Source organism: Ranitomeya imitator, chromosome 5, assembly GCF_032444005.1.
Source record: "Ranitomeya imitator isolate aRanImi1 chromosome 5, aRanImi1.pri, whole genome shotgun sequence".
NCBI classification, from domain to species: Eukaryota; Metazoa; Chordata; class Amphibia; order Anura; family Dendrobatidae; genus Ranitomeya; species Ranitomeya imitator.
Window position 1 is genome coordinate 56867149 of NC_091286.1, and position 20217 is coordinate 56887365.

At 45.1% G+C, this 20217-nt stretch overlaps 1 protein-coding gene across 2 annotated transcripts in view; it reads right to left on the reverse strand.

Moving 5' to 3' along the window:
* Positions 1 to 1038: 1038 nt before the first annotated feature.
* The window catches only part of PELI1 (pellino E3 ubiquitin protein ligase 1), a 44887-nt gene continuing 25708 nt past the window's right edge, over positions 1039 to 20217 (reverse strand). For both annotated transcript variants that reach the window (XM_069768703.1, XM_069768705.1), the window contains exons 2-7: positions 15519 to 15655; positions 13889 to 14018; positions 11812 to 11913; positions 10131 to 10328; positions 9839 to 10027; positions 1039 to 4698 (exon numbers count right to left, since the gene is read on the reverse strand). In XM_069768703.1, coding sequence (XP_069624804.1) covers positions 4132 to 4698; positions 9839 to 10027; positions 10131 to 10328; positions 11812 to 11913; positions 13889 to 14018; positions 15519 to 15589 — 1257 coding nt within the window. In that variant the 5' untranslated portion in view covers positions 15590 to 15655 and the 3' untranslated portion in view covers positions 1039 to 4131. The remainder of the gene's footprint in view (positions 4699 to 9838; positions 10028 to 10130; positions 10329 to 11811; positions 11914 to 13888; positions 14019 to 15518; positions 15656 to 20217) is intronic.

Below are 20217 nucleotides of genomic sequence, written 5' to 3' on the forward strand. Positions count from 1 at the left end.
ATAAAAAAAGTCATATCTGGAAACGTATAGTGGATTTTAAGGAAAAAAAAAAGAATACTCATGGGATCAGTGTGAATAAAAATAAGAACAAAACTGGTCACTTTCGACATGGTAATAGATCCGCTTTGGGCTAGGGTCACATTGCGTTAGTGCAATCCGTTTAGCGCTAAACGGATTGCACTAACGCAATGTTTTCTATGGGGCTGCGGTCGGGGTCGCGGTAACGTCCCCGCTCTCGCAGATCCCCGATCTGCGAGAGCGGGGAACGGACCGCGGGCGCGCCTCGGACGCTGCTTGCAGCGTCCGCGGCGCGCCAGGAAACACCGGCGCGTCGCTAGCGCGTGCCGAACATGGCACGCGCTAGTGAAGCACGTTCCCATTGCCTTCAATGGGCGCGTTAACGGACGCGTTGCACGGCGTTAATTTCGCCATGCAACGCTGTCCGTTAAACGCGGTCCCATAACGCAATGGGAACCCAGCCTTAGAGTCAGCTTCCACGTTTTAAAACAGCTATTCGTGGTGCAAAATTCTGTGCTAATTTCTTAAGACCATTAAGTATACAGAGTAATTTGAGCCTTTAATGGGTAAAGGTTCTCTGTGTTCATACATATATAAAACAATACATTTTTCTATGTCCACCCAACTTCTGGGCCTCCTGGCCCAAGCTAACCGCATCATATATGCCAAAGAGGCAGTTAGTTCAGGTCAGTATAGAAGGTGGTCAGGCAGGGTCTTGTGATCAGCGCATGCAACGGGTTTCACGGACATTGTGAAGATGGTCTTAGTCTTGGTCACAGCAGCTCAATTTCTAATGCAGGCATGTGACCATTTCTGTATGTGAAGGGAGCTGGCTAACCACTCATATTAATTAAGGCATTATCCATACGCCTATTTTAGATTTTGTACCTGCAAACAGATCTGTGAAAAACAAAACGGACAACAGCGAGAATGTGCTAATTTTTACCTCAATCTCTATCAAGAGTTATAACGTTTTTATTTGTGTGTCTACATAGCAATAGGAGTTTTTTTTTCTTTTTTAAATAGCTTTGTAGAGTATAATGTTTTAATGATATAATATACACATATAATGTTTTGGTTGATTTTTATTAAAAATTTTGGCGGAATTGCAGTGTCGGGGAAAAATGACAATTCTGGCGTTTTAATTTTTACTTTTTTGGGCAAGAGTCACCCGTGTACATCATTTTGAAAAATTTGGTGGGAAAAAGAGCAACCATCAGTACCATCAGCCAGGTAACTGAAACCCTAAGAAATGATTAAATCAGGGCCAAAGTTGCTGAAGAAGGCCACTATGTGGTGGAGATCCACAGGAATTTCAACCCATCCACATCCCGCCATGATAGGAATAGTGCTCCTCCGAGAACGCGCCCCTTAAATGTTACCATCAGACATTTAAGGGATTAATGACCGAGATCTCCGATCACTGCCAGCTGGGTAACACATCTGGTATCCGTCAGGTATGATGCCGGCTCAGCCCAAGTGTTCCATACACCTGCTCCTGGCATGTGAAGTAAATGTATGACGGGAAAGCCTGACCCTTTTTCCATGTACAGGCAGAGACGAAAATGCTGGAAGTAAAGCTGCCGGGACCAAGATGGCCATCAGAGCAATGGGAGACATGAAAAAACGTTTTATATATCTTTTTTCTTTCTAAAGAGCCCTTGTAAGGCACAGGCTTTTTTGTTTTTTTTATCTCCTCTTTTTGAAAAAGCTATAACCTTTTCTTTTTTTTTTCCATTGACAGCCATACAAGGGCTGTTCTTTTACCAAGTTGTTTTTGTAGTCAAAAGGTTCTGTCTTCAACCTAGGATTATAAGAAATATTTGAAGCTTTGTTAAAGGGGTATTCCCATCTCCTAGATCTTATCCCACTATTTAGTAGGTGTAATAACAATAATAATAATATTAGCAAATACCTCCAATTAGAAATGTAGTATAGTTCCTCCAATTCACTATGTTGCTTACCCCATGTTCAGGGCATTGCACTAGCTTCGATAAGCATGTTTACGTCAGCTAAGTGTCACCGAGTGGTTGTAACCGTGGATACGCAAGCTACTGCAATGCCTGCACATGGTGTAAGTAACAAAGCAAATCAGAAGAACTATACATTTCTAAAATTGGAGGTATTTGGGAATATTATTACTACTACATATTGGGATAGGATTTTGGAGATGGCAATACCCTTTTAAGCTGAAATTATCATAATGATATATTACAAGGTTTGTCCTAAGAAAAAAAGCACGTATCCCACAAAGTAGTTTGATTTAACAGTGATCCAGTGTTCAGAATCCTCATCTCTTGGCCAGATGCCCCTACTGCCCGGGATCCCCAGATTACCGCCGATTGTTGGGGTTCTTAGCACAAGAATGTGTTTAAGAAGTGAATCAGCACTGAATATTGAACCAATTGAAATCACAAAAATGGTACTTGAGGGTGTTCATTTACCTTTCATTCCAATACGCTAAGATCGGCTATGCTCATCACACACACAAGCGCTTCCTAGTGGATCGATAGGCTACATTTCCAAAAAGAAACAAAATGGCTGTCGTCCCATCTTGTAAATGTTGGGCATTAGGTACCCATAATCAGAGGAGAACAATCAGCTATGAAATTTTATATCCAACATGCACGTTCGGCTCAGCCAAACATGTCCGCCTATTCATATGGAGAAAGTTTGGGACAACCCAGTCATTCTATCGAGAGAGGATCCCAGTAAGGATCGGGTAGCCCCCCACATATTGCCTGATCTGCCATACTCATCAGTATGGACAGTTTAAGACAAGATTTTAGGTTCTGGCTTCTCAAAACCGTCAGAGACACAAAACTAAAACTGAACACCCACCTGTTTCATACTAGATTATGAAAATATTGTAGCTACCCATGTAGTTTTTTTCCTGAGCGTGTGCAAAAAAAACAAATCCAAGAAACAAAAAAAAAAAAAAAAAGAAAAAAGGAAAAACCTACGCCGGCAAATTAAAAAACAATTTGCTTCTGTCTCTTCCCCCCCCCCCCAAGATCAAAAATTCTTCACCATTAATTTTTTTTTCCACCTCTCCAGCCAAGAACATGATGATTTAAAGTTAATGCTATGCCACAATCATCGAACCAAGCGGAAAATAAAAACAAATTCTACTCTACGATCTGCTGCAACACAGAAATCATGGGATTTAAACCGCAAGAGGAAGTAGGCTCTGCCAAAAAACAAAAAAAAATGAATTAAAGTCCCGCCATGAAGATCTGAGTGTACAATGGTACAAGGGTTCTCACTTGCTCAAAACTATTAATCCCAAAATGGCTCAAAAAAGGACAAACACGTAATGTCACAAGTACTTCAGGAATCAAAATCTGGATAAAAGTTACTAACGATAAATAAAACCCTGAAATGTTGCAAACGTTTGCAATATGACTAGCATCTGATCAGACTAAACGCAGAGGACATCAATGAGCTGCATATTTACAGATCCCTCAGACTCCGACGTTACGTGATTCAATGGTAAGATGTGCCCGTCCCATCCCGAGACACAGAAACTAAATAACCAAACTGTCCGGTTGTGATGACTTGTCCTTGGGCCACTTTACGCATTCACTTGTCCCTGGGCCACTTTACGCATTGGACTTGTCCCTGGGCTACGGTACTTTACGCATTGGACTTGGTCCCTGGGCTACTTTACACATCCAAAGTACACAGGTCAAAAATGTAGGACGATTCGATTGAGTCACTGGGAATTTTTCCGTACTAAAGTTAGGTACAAAAGTTGCCCTATGCTATATCTTACACTGTGTGTTGAACTGTAAACTAATGTAGTTTGAGCTGACTGTATTCTCCCCAGTTTCCACAAAATAATTTAATACTGAGGTGGGTCATTCAGAAAGAGTAATGAAGGCAATTATAATCAGATCTGCATAATCCCGTTTTTTTGAAATGTCTGGTTTCACAGAGACAAGTTTTTCTATTTCCTCTCATGGTTCTCCATGATTCGGTAGTTTCCTTCCTTTCCGACAAAAACTTGCTTAAGGGTCCTAGTAACTCGGAACAGTCCGCCGGAAAGCAAACTAAACCCATCTTAGCTTATGTGTTCAGTGCAAGTCCTGACAACAAGGAGCGAAAAGCCACTTAGTCTAGAGGTCCTTGGAAAATAAGTCTGATGTAACCTTGTTCCCCTGAAAGCTGGTGCGCGCAGAATGGACACGCCGCGTGGAAAGTGTGAGTACCATGAGGAAGAGGAATCTGGGACCAGTAGGAAGTTGTTTTTTCTGAGCATACGTGTCCACAGGGGCTAAAGGCATGAGTCGGAGGGCCAGCATCCACATAAAATCCAGCTTCACATCCCAGCCATAGAGGAACGTACGGTCCCACAGAACGACACATTGGACATTCTCGGTCTTTCCCGTCCCGTTCCTCTTTATTCCCCCAGTTGTGGTAGCCATGCACATGTCCACAGGTTAGATAAACCCAAGGCTGTTTCTCATCAACAACATCCTTTCTTTTCATGCTGGGGAAAGCTAGGGTGTTAAAGCCGACAGGACACTGAGGCCTCGCTGCGTTGATTTCCTGTCTCAGGGCTTCCAAGTGTTTCACAGTTGGAGTTCTGGAAAGGCCTTCAGCCGTGCGCCATAACAAAGTGGCTCCACATAAATCGATGAGGGAGCCGTCCTGAAGTTCGTTGCTTTCATTTTCCACCTGCAAAATTTGAAGGATTATGGTTATTATTGTTATTTAGGAGGAAATATAAATATATTTTAGACAACCCTTTATGAAGTACAACAACAAATTGTATTGTGGTACTTTAAACAACTGCGTCTAAACTATGTTGATAAAGGTTTGACTAGTGGGTGCCAAGAGCTCCTTAAAGGGAATCGGTCACCCCCAAAATCGAGGATGAGCCAAGCCCACCGGCATCAGGGGCATTCTTGGATGCTGTAGATAAGCCCCCGATGTATCCTGAAAGATGATGTATCCAGACTGCTGTAGATAAGCCCCTGATACTGGTGGGCTTAGCTCATCTTCGATTTTGGGGGTGACCGGTTCCCTTTAAAAGAAGCACAACCATTAACATTCTTATTGTTTAGCTGTGTGTATATGTCCATGTAATGTAGTGTGAATATTAATATATTCGCCTGCTGCCGCTCTCTCCAGTGTCCAGCACCATTCTGCTCCTCTTCTAAGTGACGTCACCATAGGGGAGACCTGCCGGCTCATTCTACACTCTATGCGTGAGACGGACATCGCTGTTACAATGAAAGCCTTTGTTTCCTTGTCCTGACGCTTTATAGACTTACACTAATAGTCGCTTCCAGGTCACGGAGGACAAGGAAGAACCTGCAAAGCAGTGACGTCATTCAGAAGAGGAGCAGAACGTCGCTGAGCAGCGGTAGGAGAGTATATTAATACACACACAACATTGCATACACACATTTAAACAATAAAAATGCTTCTTTTCAAAATTGAAAAGAACATCATTGTCCATTATTACTGTGTGCGGCCCTATGCCAGTCTTCCATTCATGCACAATGGATGGGCTGGCTGAGAGCAGCATGCAGTTTGTAATGCCATTTTACAAGTGTCCTTTCCAGCTAGATGCCAGACACCATTTACAGTCCCCATCCCAAGCTCTAATTCTGCAGACATACAGTCTGATCAATCAACAAATTTACCCCACTATGGTCATTGTAGAAAAAGGTCTTCTAATTCATGGTAGAAATCAACTGTAAGTGAACTCTGGGCTGCGATTACACAATGTTAGATTGCAATAATTGCCCTGTGTGACTGGTTATATAGGAGTTTCTTATTAAAATCAGCAGGATTAAAGCTACTGTAGTTTGGCTGTCAGGGAATTCCCAGTCCGAACTTTGCAGAGCATCTACTATACAATTGTCTAAGGGTCACTTCTATCTGTATGTCTGTCTGTCAAGTAAAGGAAGTCCCAAGTCGCTGATTGGTCACGGTCAAAAGGCCACGACCAATCAGCGACAGGCACAGTGCGGCCTCGAAATGGCCGCTCCCTACTCCCCTGGCGTCAGTGCCCGCTCCATACTCCCCTCCAGTCAGCGCTCACACAGGGTTAATGGAAGCGTTAACGGACCATGTTAACGCTGCTATTAACCCTGTGTGACGAACTTTTTACTATTTATGCTGCCTATGCCGCATCAATAGTAAAAAGATCTAATGTTAAAAATAATAATAAAAAAAATTATATGCTCCCCTTTTGTCGGCCCCCGGATCCAGCCCAGGCCTTTCCTGCTCCTCGCGACGGTCCGGTCCATGCATTGCGGTCTCACGAGACCGCTAAGTCATCAACTCGCGAGACCGCAATGCACTCTTGGGACCGAAGCGTCGCGAGGAGCATCGGTAAACGCCTGGGCTTGATCCGGGGGCCGACGGAAGGTAAGTATATAACTATTTTATTTTAATTCTTTTTTTAACAGGGATATGGTGCCCACATTGCTATATACTATGTCGGCTGGGCTATATACTGCGCGGCTGGGCTATATACTACGTGGGCTGTGTTATACGCTACTTGGCTGTGCTATATTTCTCTGCTGTATCTGTGCATCATGAATCATGGTATGTGTTAAAGATGGGGGCCCACTGAGACTTTCGCCCGGGGCCCTCAAAAACCTGGAGCCGGCCCTGGCTTCACCGATTGCTCACGCCTGGCCACGAACAATCAGCGACAGTTGCAGTCCGCCCGCGAATTGGCGCAGAATTTGAACCACGCTGCGTTAGAATTGGGCCACCATCTAGTCACCATCTAAAATACCTAGCTCTGCTCAACACCGGAGTCATTAATTATCTGGCCGTGTGCCTGATAAACTGGATGATTTCAAGTTGGCCTTTGTAAACCTCGCCTTTCCCAGAGACCATGAATCATCCAAATCTTAGTCATGTCAGGTGTACCACGCGGCATACCAGAAATGATCCTGTCTGGAACAATTAGAAGCTGAGTACATAGAGCGCTCACCTATGTGTAACGTAACAGCTACTAGATAGGCATATGATGCCAGGAGTCCCTCATACGCATCAGATGGCTGCTCAGACCCATCAGAGTTGGTAGTTTCGGTTGGCATGACCATGCTCGGGTTTTACCCGGGTATCTTCAGCGTGCTTGGATAATATTTTCGAGTCCCTGCCGCTGTATGTTTTGCGGCGGAAGACAGCTGCAACACATGCAGGGATTGTCTATTAGTTAGGCAATGCCTGCATGTTTTGCAGTTGCATGTTTTGCTTGCTCACTTAAGACCAAGGGTCAATGCTTTTATCGATCCCCTTCAGTTTGCTTACCGACATAGATTGGGGGTGGATGATGCTATTCTTTCTCTGTTACATAGGGTACATTCATTTCTGGAGAATGACGGAGCCACGGTGCGAGCGATGTTCTTCGATTTCTCGAGTGCATTTAACTCCCTGCAGCCACTTTTACTACACAAAAAGATGACTGATATGAAGGTGGAGGAGGGGATGAGAAATTGGATAACTGACTACCTATCAGATCGGCCACAGTTTGTACAGATGGGAGCAGTGGTGTCAAGCAGATTATTGAGCAGTGTAGGTGCCCCCCAGGGAACGGTGCTTGCGCCCTTTCTATTCACACTGTATACTTCAGACTTTCAGTATAAATCTGAACTTTGCCATCTTCAAAAATTTTCGGATGACTCTGTGGTTGTGGGATGCATTAGGGGAGATCAGGGGGATGAGGAATATAGAAGGGTGGTGTCGAATTTCGTGGATTGGTGCAATGGTAACTATCTGCAGCTAAATGTTAAGAAAACCAAGGAGTTGGTGGCCAACTATAGCAGGATAAAGTTGGAATGCTTACCGATCACTATTGCTGGTCAGGAGGTAGAGCAGGTGGAGAGTTACAAATATTTGGGGGTCCATTTGGATAGCAAACTGGACTGGAGATGCCACTCAGAGTTTGTCTACAAGAAGGGAATGAGCAGACTGTATTTCCTAAGGAAACTGAGGTCTTTTAATGTGTGTAGCAAAATGTTAGAAATGTTCTACCAATCTGTGGTGGCAAGTGCCATCTTTTTTGCAATCACGTGCTGGGGTAGTAGTGTGCGGGCCTCTGATGCTAATAAGCTGAATAAGATTATTAAGAAGGCAAGTTCTGCTGTGGGCTACAATCTGGACTCTTTTGGGGAGGTAGTGGAGAAAAGAACTCTGAGAAAGTGTATGACAATTATGAACAATAATGCACATCCATTATATGAGCTATTCATGAGACAGAAGAGCACCTTCAGCAACCGGCTAATACTTCTGAGGTGTAAGAAGGAAAAATATAGGAAATCGTTTGTGCCAACTGCCATGGGAATGTACAACAATAACATTAGGGTTAAACCACCAAGGTGAATGTCTACTTATTTCTCTACATTTCAGTTCACTCGTTGTGTATGTCCTATTCTAATGTATAATGTTCTTCTGTCAACTCCACTGTCATGTCAACTATGGAATTCCTTTATGATTTTTATGATTTAAGTTGTGCTGCTGTGATACCATAATTTCCCACGGGATCAATAAAGTGTATCGTATCGTATCGTATCGTATCGTATATTATCCGAGCATCCGAAGATATTGGGATAGCCCCCCAAGCATGATCAGATAACACATTATCCAAGCACGTTCCCTCATGACTAATGGCTACGTATGGAAACTTTAAAGGACTCTTCCAAAAAAAATAAAATAACCCACCATGAATGTGATAGGGATTAAAAGTCTGATTGCTGGATGTCCGATCGCTACAAAACACCCACAATCCCATTAACAGGAATGTTTAACCTTATCCTGAGCAGAGGTGCACATGGACGGGATGAGCTGACCCGTGGAAGTTCGGGTTCTGGTACACGACCTGAACTTTAGTCCAAAATTTGATTAGGGTTCCAGAACCGCAACGAAGACAACTTTTGTTTGGTAAATCTCTCACAGAACTCCCAACAATAAAACAGACTTTAGGGAGAAGTCAGTGTTCGGAGTTTAGCAGGGGACATTATCCGGTACGAATCCCCAACTCTTTAGCTCGGGTTCGCTCGTCTCTATGCACAGCCTGTGCTTTATGGATCGTCTATGGGGCTGCACAGCGCTGTACTTAGTCCAATAGGCTATTAGCACAAGTGGGGTGCAGAGCCCCATTTTCAGGATCGCTATGGTCCTAGTTTTCAGACCTTCAATGATTAGAAAATTAGCTCCTATTCTACGTTTATGGGATAACTTCATTTTTTTGGGGAAAAAAAAAAAAATCTTTAAGTCACTTTTACGGCATATGACACCACTTAGATAAATGGAAGCCATGGAGATCTAGTACAGATTATTCATCGGGCCAAGAAGTGAGGAGTTACACCAATGAAAGCAAAAAGAAGAGACGCATACAACTTTTAGAATGGGAGCGATTTCTATGTCTACAGCGGGCTATAATCCCACACTTACAGTACAAGAGCAGTGCCATGCTTGCCTAAGATCCGATCAACATCCTGGAGCCGTGGATGTTAAAAGCAGCAGCCTAGTGGTTAATAGAAATGACTTGAAATGCCAGGCCTTTGCAACTCAATCTGTCAAAGAACAGCCCAGTTATATAAAAGAAAACATGTTAAGATGAATCATCATCCAGTATTCCCATTTTTTTTTTTCAAAGAGGAACAGCATGTTCTGAGCTTGACAAGATGAAATTCGCTTGAAAAGTGCTATAAATATATTCATGGCGTGAGAAAATAGACCCTTTTTGTTCCCCTGCAAGAAATCCCATCAAGTAAACATTTGTGTATTTTGCAGTAGTATATGCCGGCCTACCGGAAGACCGCTCAAGTGCCTACCGGGCTGCACGTACCATTTTTCCTCTCTGTTGGGCAGAGCGGGTTTCTCTCAAACTGAACACATTGCCGCACACAGATATCTCTCTCCAGACCCCCGGCTTCGAGTCCTCGGTGAAACCATTGCGTGGATGCATAACAAGGACACCATTTGTCGTTAGCCCATCCATCTGTCCATCTACAGTCTTCCACTTGGCAGCTTTTTCCTATTAAAAGGGGAGAAAAGCCAAAAGCAATCAAGCATGCTTCAACATGTGAAGAAAAAAAAAAAGATTGACATGTTTGATTTCTTTTTATTTTTATCTGTACCCCAAGAAAAATATTCTTTGAGGAATCGAAGCCCGCAGCGTATATTCTTGCAGTGAAGGGGGGATTTCTTTCGCATATTATTCTACACGCAAATCTGGAGATGGTGCTTTGAACGGACTGCGTATCTGTGTTGCTCTGACTTCCAGGAACGGTGTCGGTTACCACAAAATCAATAGGGCCTTCTGTCGACCTTCCAATCTAGAAATACATTACGACAGAGAGGAATCAGGAGAAGCTGCAGATATGAGCGAAATGCCATTCATCAGGATAGTTAGCGGACTATTAGCAATTCCGATCAAGAAATATCTGTAGACAAGAAACTTCACCCCAGCATGAAGCTTTGGTTTACTGATGTGCTTAATTAAAGAGGGAAATCTAAATCTAAAAATCTATCTACCGTATATACTCGAGTATAAGCCGACCCGAGTATAAGCCGACCCCCCTAATTTTGCCACAAAAAACTGGGAAAACATATTGACTCGAGTATAAGCCTAGGGTGGAAATGCAGCATTTACCGGTGAATTTCAAAAATAAAAATAGATCATTATTTCCCCATAGCTGTGCCATATAGTGCTGTGTGCCGTTCATACTGCCCCATAGATGCTGCACAGATGCCCCATATAGTGCTGTGTGCCGTTCATACTGCCCCATAGATGCTGCACAGATGCCCCATATAGTGCTGTGTGCCGTTCATACTGCCCCATAGATGCTGCACAGATGCCCCATATAGTGCTGTGTGCCGTTCATACTGCCCCATAGATGCTGCACAGATGCCCCATATAGTGCTGTGTGCCGTTCATACTGCCCCATAGATGCTGCACATATATCCCATATAGTGCTGTGTGCCGTTCATACTGCCCCATAGATGCTGCACATATATCTGTGCCATGGCCGCTGCTGCTGCTGCTGCTGCTGCAATAATAAAAAAAAAAAAACACATACTCACCTCTCTTGATTGCAGCTCCCAGCGTCCGGTCCCGGCGCCTCCATCTTCCCGGCGTCTCTGCTCTGACTGATCAGGCAGAGGGCGCCGCGCACACTATATGCGTCATCGCGCCCTCTGCCTGAACAGTCAGAGCGCAGATGCCGGGAAGATGGAGGCGCCGGGAAGATGGAGCGGCGCCCGGCGGCTGGAACGTGGACAGGTAAATATAACATACTCACCTAGTCCCAGCGATCCTCGCGCTATCCCTGCCTTCCTCCCCGTCTTCTGTGCTGCAGCCTCTTCCTGTCAGCGGTCACCGGCACCGCTGATTAGAGAAATGAATAGGCGGCTCCACCCCTATGGGAGGTGGAGCCGCCTATTCATTTCTGCAATGAGCGGTCCCACGTGACCGCTGAAGAGGGGAAGAAGCTGCAGCACAGAAGACGGGGAGGAAGGCAGGGACAGCGCAAGGATCGCTGGGACTAGGTAAGTATACCTCAGCGCCCTCACCCCCTCACCTGCCGACCCCACCGCTACCGTGACTCGAGTATAAGCCGAGAGGGGCACTTTCAGCCCAAAAATTTGGGCTGAAAATCTCGGCTTATACTCGAGTATATACGGTATATAGTTTTGACATCTCGTTAAGAGTAAAGTTATACTTGGACTGTTATATAAAATGTGCTGGAATCGGGACAGAAAACGAATGCTGGGTGACTACTAATAGCATCCAGGGCATTCACCTGACACTTCACTTACCTGGAACATGTCCGTGTTGCTGTCATGTGTGTACTCTACCACCACAGTTTGTGCCCGTGACAAAGTATAAGATATGCTGTGCTGGTCCTTGTTACTTATTGCCTAAAAGAAAGGAGTATCACATATTAGAGATCCATATATTTTACCAAGCGAAAAAAAAAAAAAAAAAAAAAAACCCAGCATCAGGGACACAACCCCTACCACCCCCGCAGCAGAAGGAGCACAACCCCTACCACCCCCGCAGCAGAAGGAGCACAACCCCTACCACCCCCGCAGCAGAAGGAGCACAACCCCTACCACCCCCGCAGCAGAAGGAGCACAACCCCTACCACCCCCGCAGCAGAAGGAGCACAACCCCTACCACCCCCGCAGCAGAAGGAGCACAACCCCTACCACCCCCGCAGCAGAAGGAGCACAACCCCTACCACCCCCGCAGCAGAAGGAGCACAACCCCTACCACCCCCGCAGCAGAAGGAGCACAACCCCTACCACCCCCGCAGCAGAAGGAGCACAACCCCTACCACCCCCGCAGCAGAAGGAGCACAACCCCTACCACCCCCGCAGCAGAAGGAGCACAACCCCTACCACCCCCGCAGCAGAAGGAGCACAACCCCTACCACCCCCGCAGCAGAAGGAGCACAACCCCTACCACCCCAGCAGCAGAAGGAGCACAACCCCTACCACCCCAGCAGCAGAAGGAGCACAACCCCTACCACCCCAGCAGCAGAAGGAGCACAACCCCTACCACCCCAGCAGAAGGAGCACAACCCCTACCACCCCAGCAGAAGGAGCACAACCCCTACCACCCCAGCAGAAGGGGCACAACCCCTACCACCCCAGCAGAAGGGGCACAACCCCTACCACCCCATCAGAAGGAGCACAATCCCTACCACCCCAGCAGAAGGAACCCCTACCACCCCCGCAGCAGTACCCGGTCACCACAAGCTATGCACCTGATGTACTCCATTGCTAATACTGTAGTTGCCAGTGAAGAAACTACAGCCAGTAAATTTGTCTGGATCAGAGTATTCGGACTTCCAATATCTAATACTGTAAAGGACAAATATGTGAAGACTCTAGTAATATGACTGGGGTAAAAATGTATTTTCTTAAGAAAGGGTTTACCACGTTTAGAAGTTATGCCCTATATATAGGATATGAGGAGAAGTTACCGACCACTAAGGGTTTGACCGCTGTGACCCCCATGGATCTTGACAACCGGGGCTCTTCTGAATTGAGTGATGGTTGACCATGCGCACCTCATGGGACTACCAGAGACAGCCAAGTGCAGCATTTTGGTCTTCGGCACTCCTATTAAGAATGATTGGAATTCATGCGAACATAATCGACTACTGCTCCGGTCAGACATGCTCGAGATCGGCTGGGGTCACAGTGGCCAGATCCTAGCCATCATATACCATTGAAAGAAGATAACTTCCAAACTTGGTACGACTCTTCTAAGTTTGCAGTAACCACGAGATTGATGTCGGCCACAAAAGATCAATTGATCCAACCGAACACTCATGAATTTACAACAGGGAGAGAGGAAAAACCTGTTACTAGACTCCTTTTTCATTGGCTAGTTTTCCCTAAAAACAAAAAGGATTAGGCGATAAAATAGAAACAGACGAATCCTTCCCTCCTGACTGAAGGCCCTCGTACACTTCAGATGGCCAGTGCTGTCAAAACTGGAGGGTTCGGCTGACTCATTTTATGTGTGTGGGAGGCTATAAAAGCTTAGGAGGAAGCACATGACAGGTAGATATCTAGTCGTGCTTATAACCAGTTCCCGGGCACGTGTACCTGTGATGTCTAAAGACAGTGGAGGATCAGGTGCCGACAGACCTCTCCATTGCTCCTTCACCAAGGGCTGAACAATACAGATTAGTCTGCGTAAATCCAACATCACTAATTGTTGCTACCTGACCAGTGCTGTAATGCCAGCACCAGTACATGTCATTGGGAACGTGCATGCAGAAACATAATATATATATATACCCTGGCATTGAGAGGAAGGTGTATATATAACCGCATTACCGGACACCGCTGCTTGTACCGGGTAAGTAAGAGTAGTCACCTTTGCTGCCTGCGGCGTACAGGCAATGTGAACAGTACTTGGCTTCACACCATTCGCTTTCAGTCTTTTCAGTAAAGCAAACCTGCTTTTCCGTCTCCCCCTGTCTCCATTTGGTAGAGAGCCATTGTACCTACAGAATATCAAGAAGAAACCCACCGCAAGATAAAGTTACACAAAAAGGCACATTCCTACTTTATAAAGTGCGGACTTCCTTCAACGATTCAAGACGTGTTGTGCATTATTAAGCAGATATCCCAAATGTTGTCCGGAAACCTGACTGCGTTGTCTGGACCATGTCTAAAGCCCCCGTCACACATAGCGAGATCGCTGCTGAGTCACAAGTTTTGTGACGCAACAGCGACCTCAGTAGCGATCTCACTATGTGTGACACGTAGCAGCGACCAGGCCCCTGCTGTGAGATCGCTGGTCGTGTCGGAATGGCCTGGACCGTTTTTTGATCGTTGAGGTCCCGCTGGGTAGCACACATCGCTGTGTTTGACACCTTACCAACGACCTCGTTTACAGGACGTCCCATTGAATCGTCATGAAATAGCATCGTTCTACAGGTCGCTACAGGTCGCCGCATCGCTGCTGCGTCGTTGGGGAGATCTCACTGTTTGACATCTCACCAGCGACCACATAGTGACGCAGCAACGATCCCTGACAGGTCGTATCGTTGTCGGGATCGCTTAAGCGTCGCTATGTGTGACGGGGCCTTAACTAACGAGCAAAAGTGGTAAGAGGCATTCTGGTGTAAAGGGGGTCAGCTCTCCTCATCAGACTGAGCGCATGCCACTTATGCCCCATTTAGAGGGAGTCTTTCGCCCCCAAAATAGGATGTTAATCGGTCATTGCGCCCACCTGCCTGCTGACTTCAGGCAGTGATCTCTCGGGGGGAAGTGGGGAAAGCTCACAACATGCAAAATGAGGGGGTGTAACGGTGCACTGAAGCCCCCTAATTTGCACACAAAGTTATATTCTCAGGCACTGTAACACGTACAGCACTTGCATGATTTTTTTTTTTTTTTTAAATCGCTATATAAAAGTCCCCTACATCATCATTTAGCTCATTAAGGCTGTGTGCACACATTGCGTATTTTCACAGTTTTTCCTGATAAAAACGCTATAAAACCGCAAAAAAAACGCATACAATAAGCATCCCATCATTTAGAATGAATTCCGCATGTTTTGTGCACATGATGCGGTTTTTACCGTGAAAAAAACGCATAGCGGTAAAAATCGCAGCATGTTCATTAATTTTGCGTTTTGTTTTTTTTTGCGGATTTCCCACTACAAAATGCATTGGGAAGTGTCCGGAAAAAAACGCGGCAAAAACGCGTCAAAACCACATGCGGTTTTTTTGCGGATTTCTTGCAGAAAATGTCCGTTTTTTCTCAGGAATTTTCTGCGAGAAATCCTGAACGTGTGCACGTAGCCTTACAATCCACTTTGAAGGGAGAAGGACATACTCCCTTTAACTCCTAATGGCTGCGGTCTTACAGCCGGGGAAGGGAGGTGGACACAAGTCTGGTGATTGGAGCAGATCCATCAGAACCACTCTGATCTAATAGTGATCTCCTGGATTTCCCTATAATCTACCGCACTACATACATAATATAAGGAGACTCACCCCAGCACAATGAGCTCCCCATACTTCACAGGTGCTTTAGCAGGGTGGTTTTCTTGATCAGGAGAAAACATGAGAGTGGCTGTTACTTATACTCCAGTATTATCAAGAGGTTTGGTGCACTTTTTTCATTATTCAGTCTGCAAGGAGATAAAAAGAAAATGTTAAGTACAAATTATTAAACATGCAGCCCCTCCATACAAATCACCGCATGTAAAGCCCCCGTCACACATAGCGAGATCGCTGCTGAGTCACAAGTTTTGTGACGCAACAGCGACCTCAGTAGCGATCTCGCTATGTGTGACACGTAGCAGCGACCAGGCCCCTGCTGTGAGATCGCTGGTCGTGTCGGAATGGCCTGGACCTTTTTTTGATCGTTGAGGTCCCGCTGGGTAGCACACATCGCTGTGTTTGACACCTTACCAACGACCTCATGACAGGAGTCCCTCATTGAGGTCTGTTAATCGTCATGAAATAGCTGCCATGTGACATCGTTGTACAGGTCGCTACAGGTCACCGCATCGCTGCTGCGTCGTTGGGGAGATCTCACAGTTTGACAGCTCACCAGCGACCACATAGCGACGCAGCAACGATCCCTGACAGGTCGTATCGTTGTCGGGATCGCTTTAGCGTCGCTAAGTGTGACGGGGCCTTAAAACACTGTCACACAGTCTAAAGACAGTACGCCGGAGCCGGAGCGTGACTACAAGAAGAGGACGTCATCGTAAGAAGATGAGATGCCCCGGACCGCGACACCCATCAGATCGGACCGCAGCGGGATCGCCCCTGGGTGAGTATAATGTAACCTCTTTTTCTCATCTTTCAGGATACATTGGGGGCTTATCTACAGCATTACAGAATACTATAGATAAGCCCCTGATGCTGGTGGGCTTAGCGCACCTTGCATTTTGGGGGCGACAGGTTCCCTTTAATGTGAATAGTGGATCCTGTGTTTTGCACTGTACCTTTCACTGTAATCCTGTCTATGATGATAAAGAGACTTCTGAAAAGTCATCTGTACAGAACAAGAAGTGTTAGAAGTGTGAGTCTATTATCCCTAGTGACCAGTTGTGATAAATGCAATTTTTTTTATGAACGCAAAAAAAAAAAAAAAAGTTTATAATTACAATAAAACCCAATTTAAACATGTCATTTTCTCAACACATTCCCCTGAAGCGAAAGCACTCCTTCCTTATGTGTTTCACAAAGGACAGTAATAAACAGGTGCTTAAAGGGGTATGCCCATCCCCAAGATCCTATCCCAATATGTACTAGGTGTATTATTATTATTATTATTATTATTATTATTAATAGCAAAGGCCTCCAATTAGAAATATAGTGTAGATTTTCTGATTCGCTATATGTCTCTTTCCTTGTGCGCAGGCCTTGCAGGACCTTAGGTAACCATGTTTATGACCACTGATATAGTGACAGTTCGCTAGATGCTAGTGGTCGTAACCATGGACACCTGAGGCCCTGTAATGCCTGCACATGAGGAAAGACATCGCAAATCAGAAAAAACTATACATTTCTAATTTGCTAATATTAGTATTATTACACCTACTACATATTGGGATAGCATCGTGGAGACTGGAAAACCCCTTTAAGTGCTAGCATCTGTAAATTTGAGGGGAAAAAAAAAAAGGAGGGACCAACTATAATGACTTGGATCCATTTAAGAGCTCAGACCAGATCTTATATCACAAGCAGAATGATAGAAACTTGTTATATTAAGTGCTTAAATAAAAGGGTGATTACTTAAATGGGTGATTTGTGCGTTCTGGTTACTGTGCCTTTAAATAAAGGTACAGAACCAATATAAATGAGGAGTTTAACTGTTATTTCATTAAATCCATCACAGATGAAGGGAAGTGTCGGCTGGCCTGGATTTCAGCCAGGGTGAAATGCATCTCACAGTAATGAACTATGAATTATACATGGAGGCATGAAAATTACATTTTGGATTGTGTCAGATCTTAAATTAGTAACCGAGACAGTAATCAAGCCTGATGTGCCATCTTTAATCTCTGCAGACATCCTACAGACCCTGCACTACAGTTTTCTAGCAATAGACATGTAAAATTCAGGTATCGCAGGTCGCATACAGCCAAAGGAAATAAAAAGCAGCACAGGGATGAAGAGCAGAAGACCGGAACCCAGAAGACCGGAACCCAGGAGACCGGAGAGCGGAACCCAGGAGACCGAAGACCGGAACCCAGAAGACCGAAGAGCGGAAGCCAGAAGACCAAAGAGCGGAACCCAGAAGACCGAAGAGCGGAACCCAGAAGACCGAAGAGCGGAACCCAGAAGACCGAAGAGCGGAACCCAGAAGACCGAAGAGCGGAACCCAGAAGACCGAAGAGCGGAACCCAGAAGACCGAAGAGAGGAAAACAAAAGACCGAAGAGCGGAACCCAGAAGGCGAAAGAGAAAAACCCAGAAAACCAAAGAGCAAAACCCAGAACCAAAGAGCAAAACCCAGAAAACCAAAGAGCAAAACCCAGAAAACCAAAGAGCAAAACCCAGAAAACCAAAGAGCAAAACCCAGAAAACCAAAGAGCAAAACCCAGAAAACCAAAGAGCAAAACCCAGAAAACCAAAAAGCAAAACCCAGAAAACCAAAGAGCGGAACCCAGAAAACCAAAGAGCAAAACCCAGAAAACCAAAGAGCAAAACCCAGAAAACCAAAGAGCGGAACCCAGAAAACCAAAGAGCAAAACCCAGAAGACCAAAAAGCAAAACCCAGAAGACCAAAGAGCGGAACCCAGAAAACCAAAGAGCAAAACCCAGAACCAAAGAGCAAAACCCAGAAAACCAAAGAGCGGAACCCAGAAAACCAAAGAGCAAAACCCAGAAAACCAAAGAGCAAAACCCAGAAAACCAAAGAGCGGAACCCAGAAGACCAAAAAGTAAAACCCAGAAGACTAAAGAGCGGAACCCAGTAGAGCAAAGAGCGGAACCCAGTAGACCAAAGAGCGGAACCCAGAAGACCAAAGAGCAAAACCCAGAAAACCATGTATACAGTATAGTTCTCGCTTTCCACATGGATCTTATCTAAATTATTACCTGCAACGTCACAAATATCTACAGGAGGGTCTCGCACCTTAAAATATTTTATAAGGGCTGGTTATGTGAGTAAAGGAGGGGGGTTTCTCCGCTTACACATCAGGCAATGACACATTATTCCGGGTATTTCCCGAAATGGAGAGTCCTCACCAAGCATTGTGCAAGCACAGTGATGGAACAATTGCTCATAATGTATACACCATTATTACGACTAGCCTCATGTTACTGGGGGAGGGAGGACGACAATCGATGGGCAGAATTATAGGCAGAGCCATGGCTGCACTAAAGTCACCAGAGAGTCTTAGACAGACATTACCATGGACAAAAGTATTGGGACACACCGTAATCATTGAATTTCTCATACTGTCTTTGCCTCTGATGTGTAACATCCAGCCCCTTGCAGTGCTGTCTGCCTCAATATTTGTGACAGAATGGCTTATTCTAAAAGATCACCGATACAGCGCGGTCCTGCAATAGGTGCAGAGGAGCAGAGGACATAAAAGTCACCAATTCTTGTATGACTCTAAACTCCCTCTGGAGATTATTTTTATTTCTTTCTTTATTTTTTTAAGGACTTTCTATGGCTGAGCAGCTGTATGCAAGCAGTACATCACCAAGCACAATGCCAAGCTCCGGAGTGAGTGGTATAAAGCAGAGGTGTCAAACTGCATTCCTCAAGGGCTGCAAACAGGTCATGTTTTCAGGATTTCCTTGTGTTGCACAGTTGATAATTTAATCACCTGCACAGAATGATTCCATTACCTGTGCAATACTAATGAAATCCTGAAAACATGACCTGTTTGCAGCCCTCGAGGAATGCAGTTTGACACCTCTGGTATAAAGCACACCAACATTGGAGCAGAACAGTGAACGCAACGAGTTATGTGGGGTGACTAACTTAAATAACTCCACAGAGCCTAGAACAAAAGACTGCAAGCCTGGCCGGCTCCTCCAACATCACCATCTGAACTCACAAATGCTCTTCTAGAAAAATGGACAATACTTTTGTCCATATAGTGTATGACTATGGCATTATGGAGTCATCGGAATGTTTGCTGCCATAGTCAATTTATTGTTTTATTTGGAAGATACTTGCTCTTAAATGCAAGGTTATGGGTGCAAAAAGCCCTCTAATATCATGCATCTCCCACTATATCCAATAGATGCACAGTCCGGCCTCGATGCTTCTCAGCAGGGTCTGTATTACAGCTTTGTAAATCATGGCATCTGGCAATGGCTTTCTCCCTTCTCTTTGTTGAAGACATGTCCATGGCGTGAGGAGGATCAGACGTACTTGCCGTCATCTTTTGAAGCCAGTAATGTCACATATGCTCTAGTTCATATATGCAATGACTCCTTCTGTCCCGAGACCAACAGCATTTAAGGACGTAACCTTGACATTTGTCCTCCTCTACCGATACAAAGGGTTAATTAGAAAGGCAGGATAGCCTTGCACTGATCTGGCAAGGAAACTCTGGGCTCACATTTCCTCAGTGCGGTGTCAAACCAACTTCCAGAACATAGCAACTGTAACTACAGGCAGCGACACGGGAGAGAGAAACTTAGTTGGTTGCAATAAATCAAAAGACGTCTGTGGCACAAAGCAGCGATGGAGAAGTGGGAGTTATTGCACCATC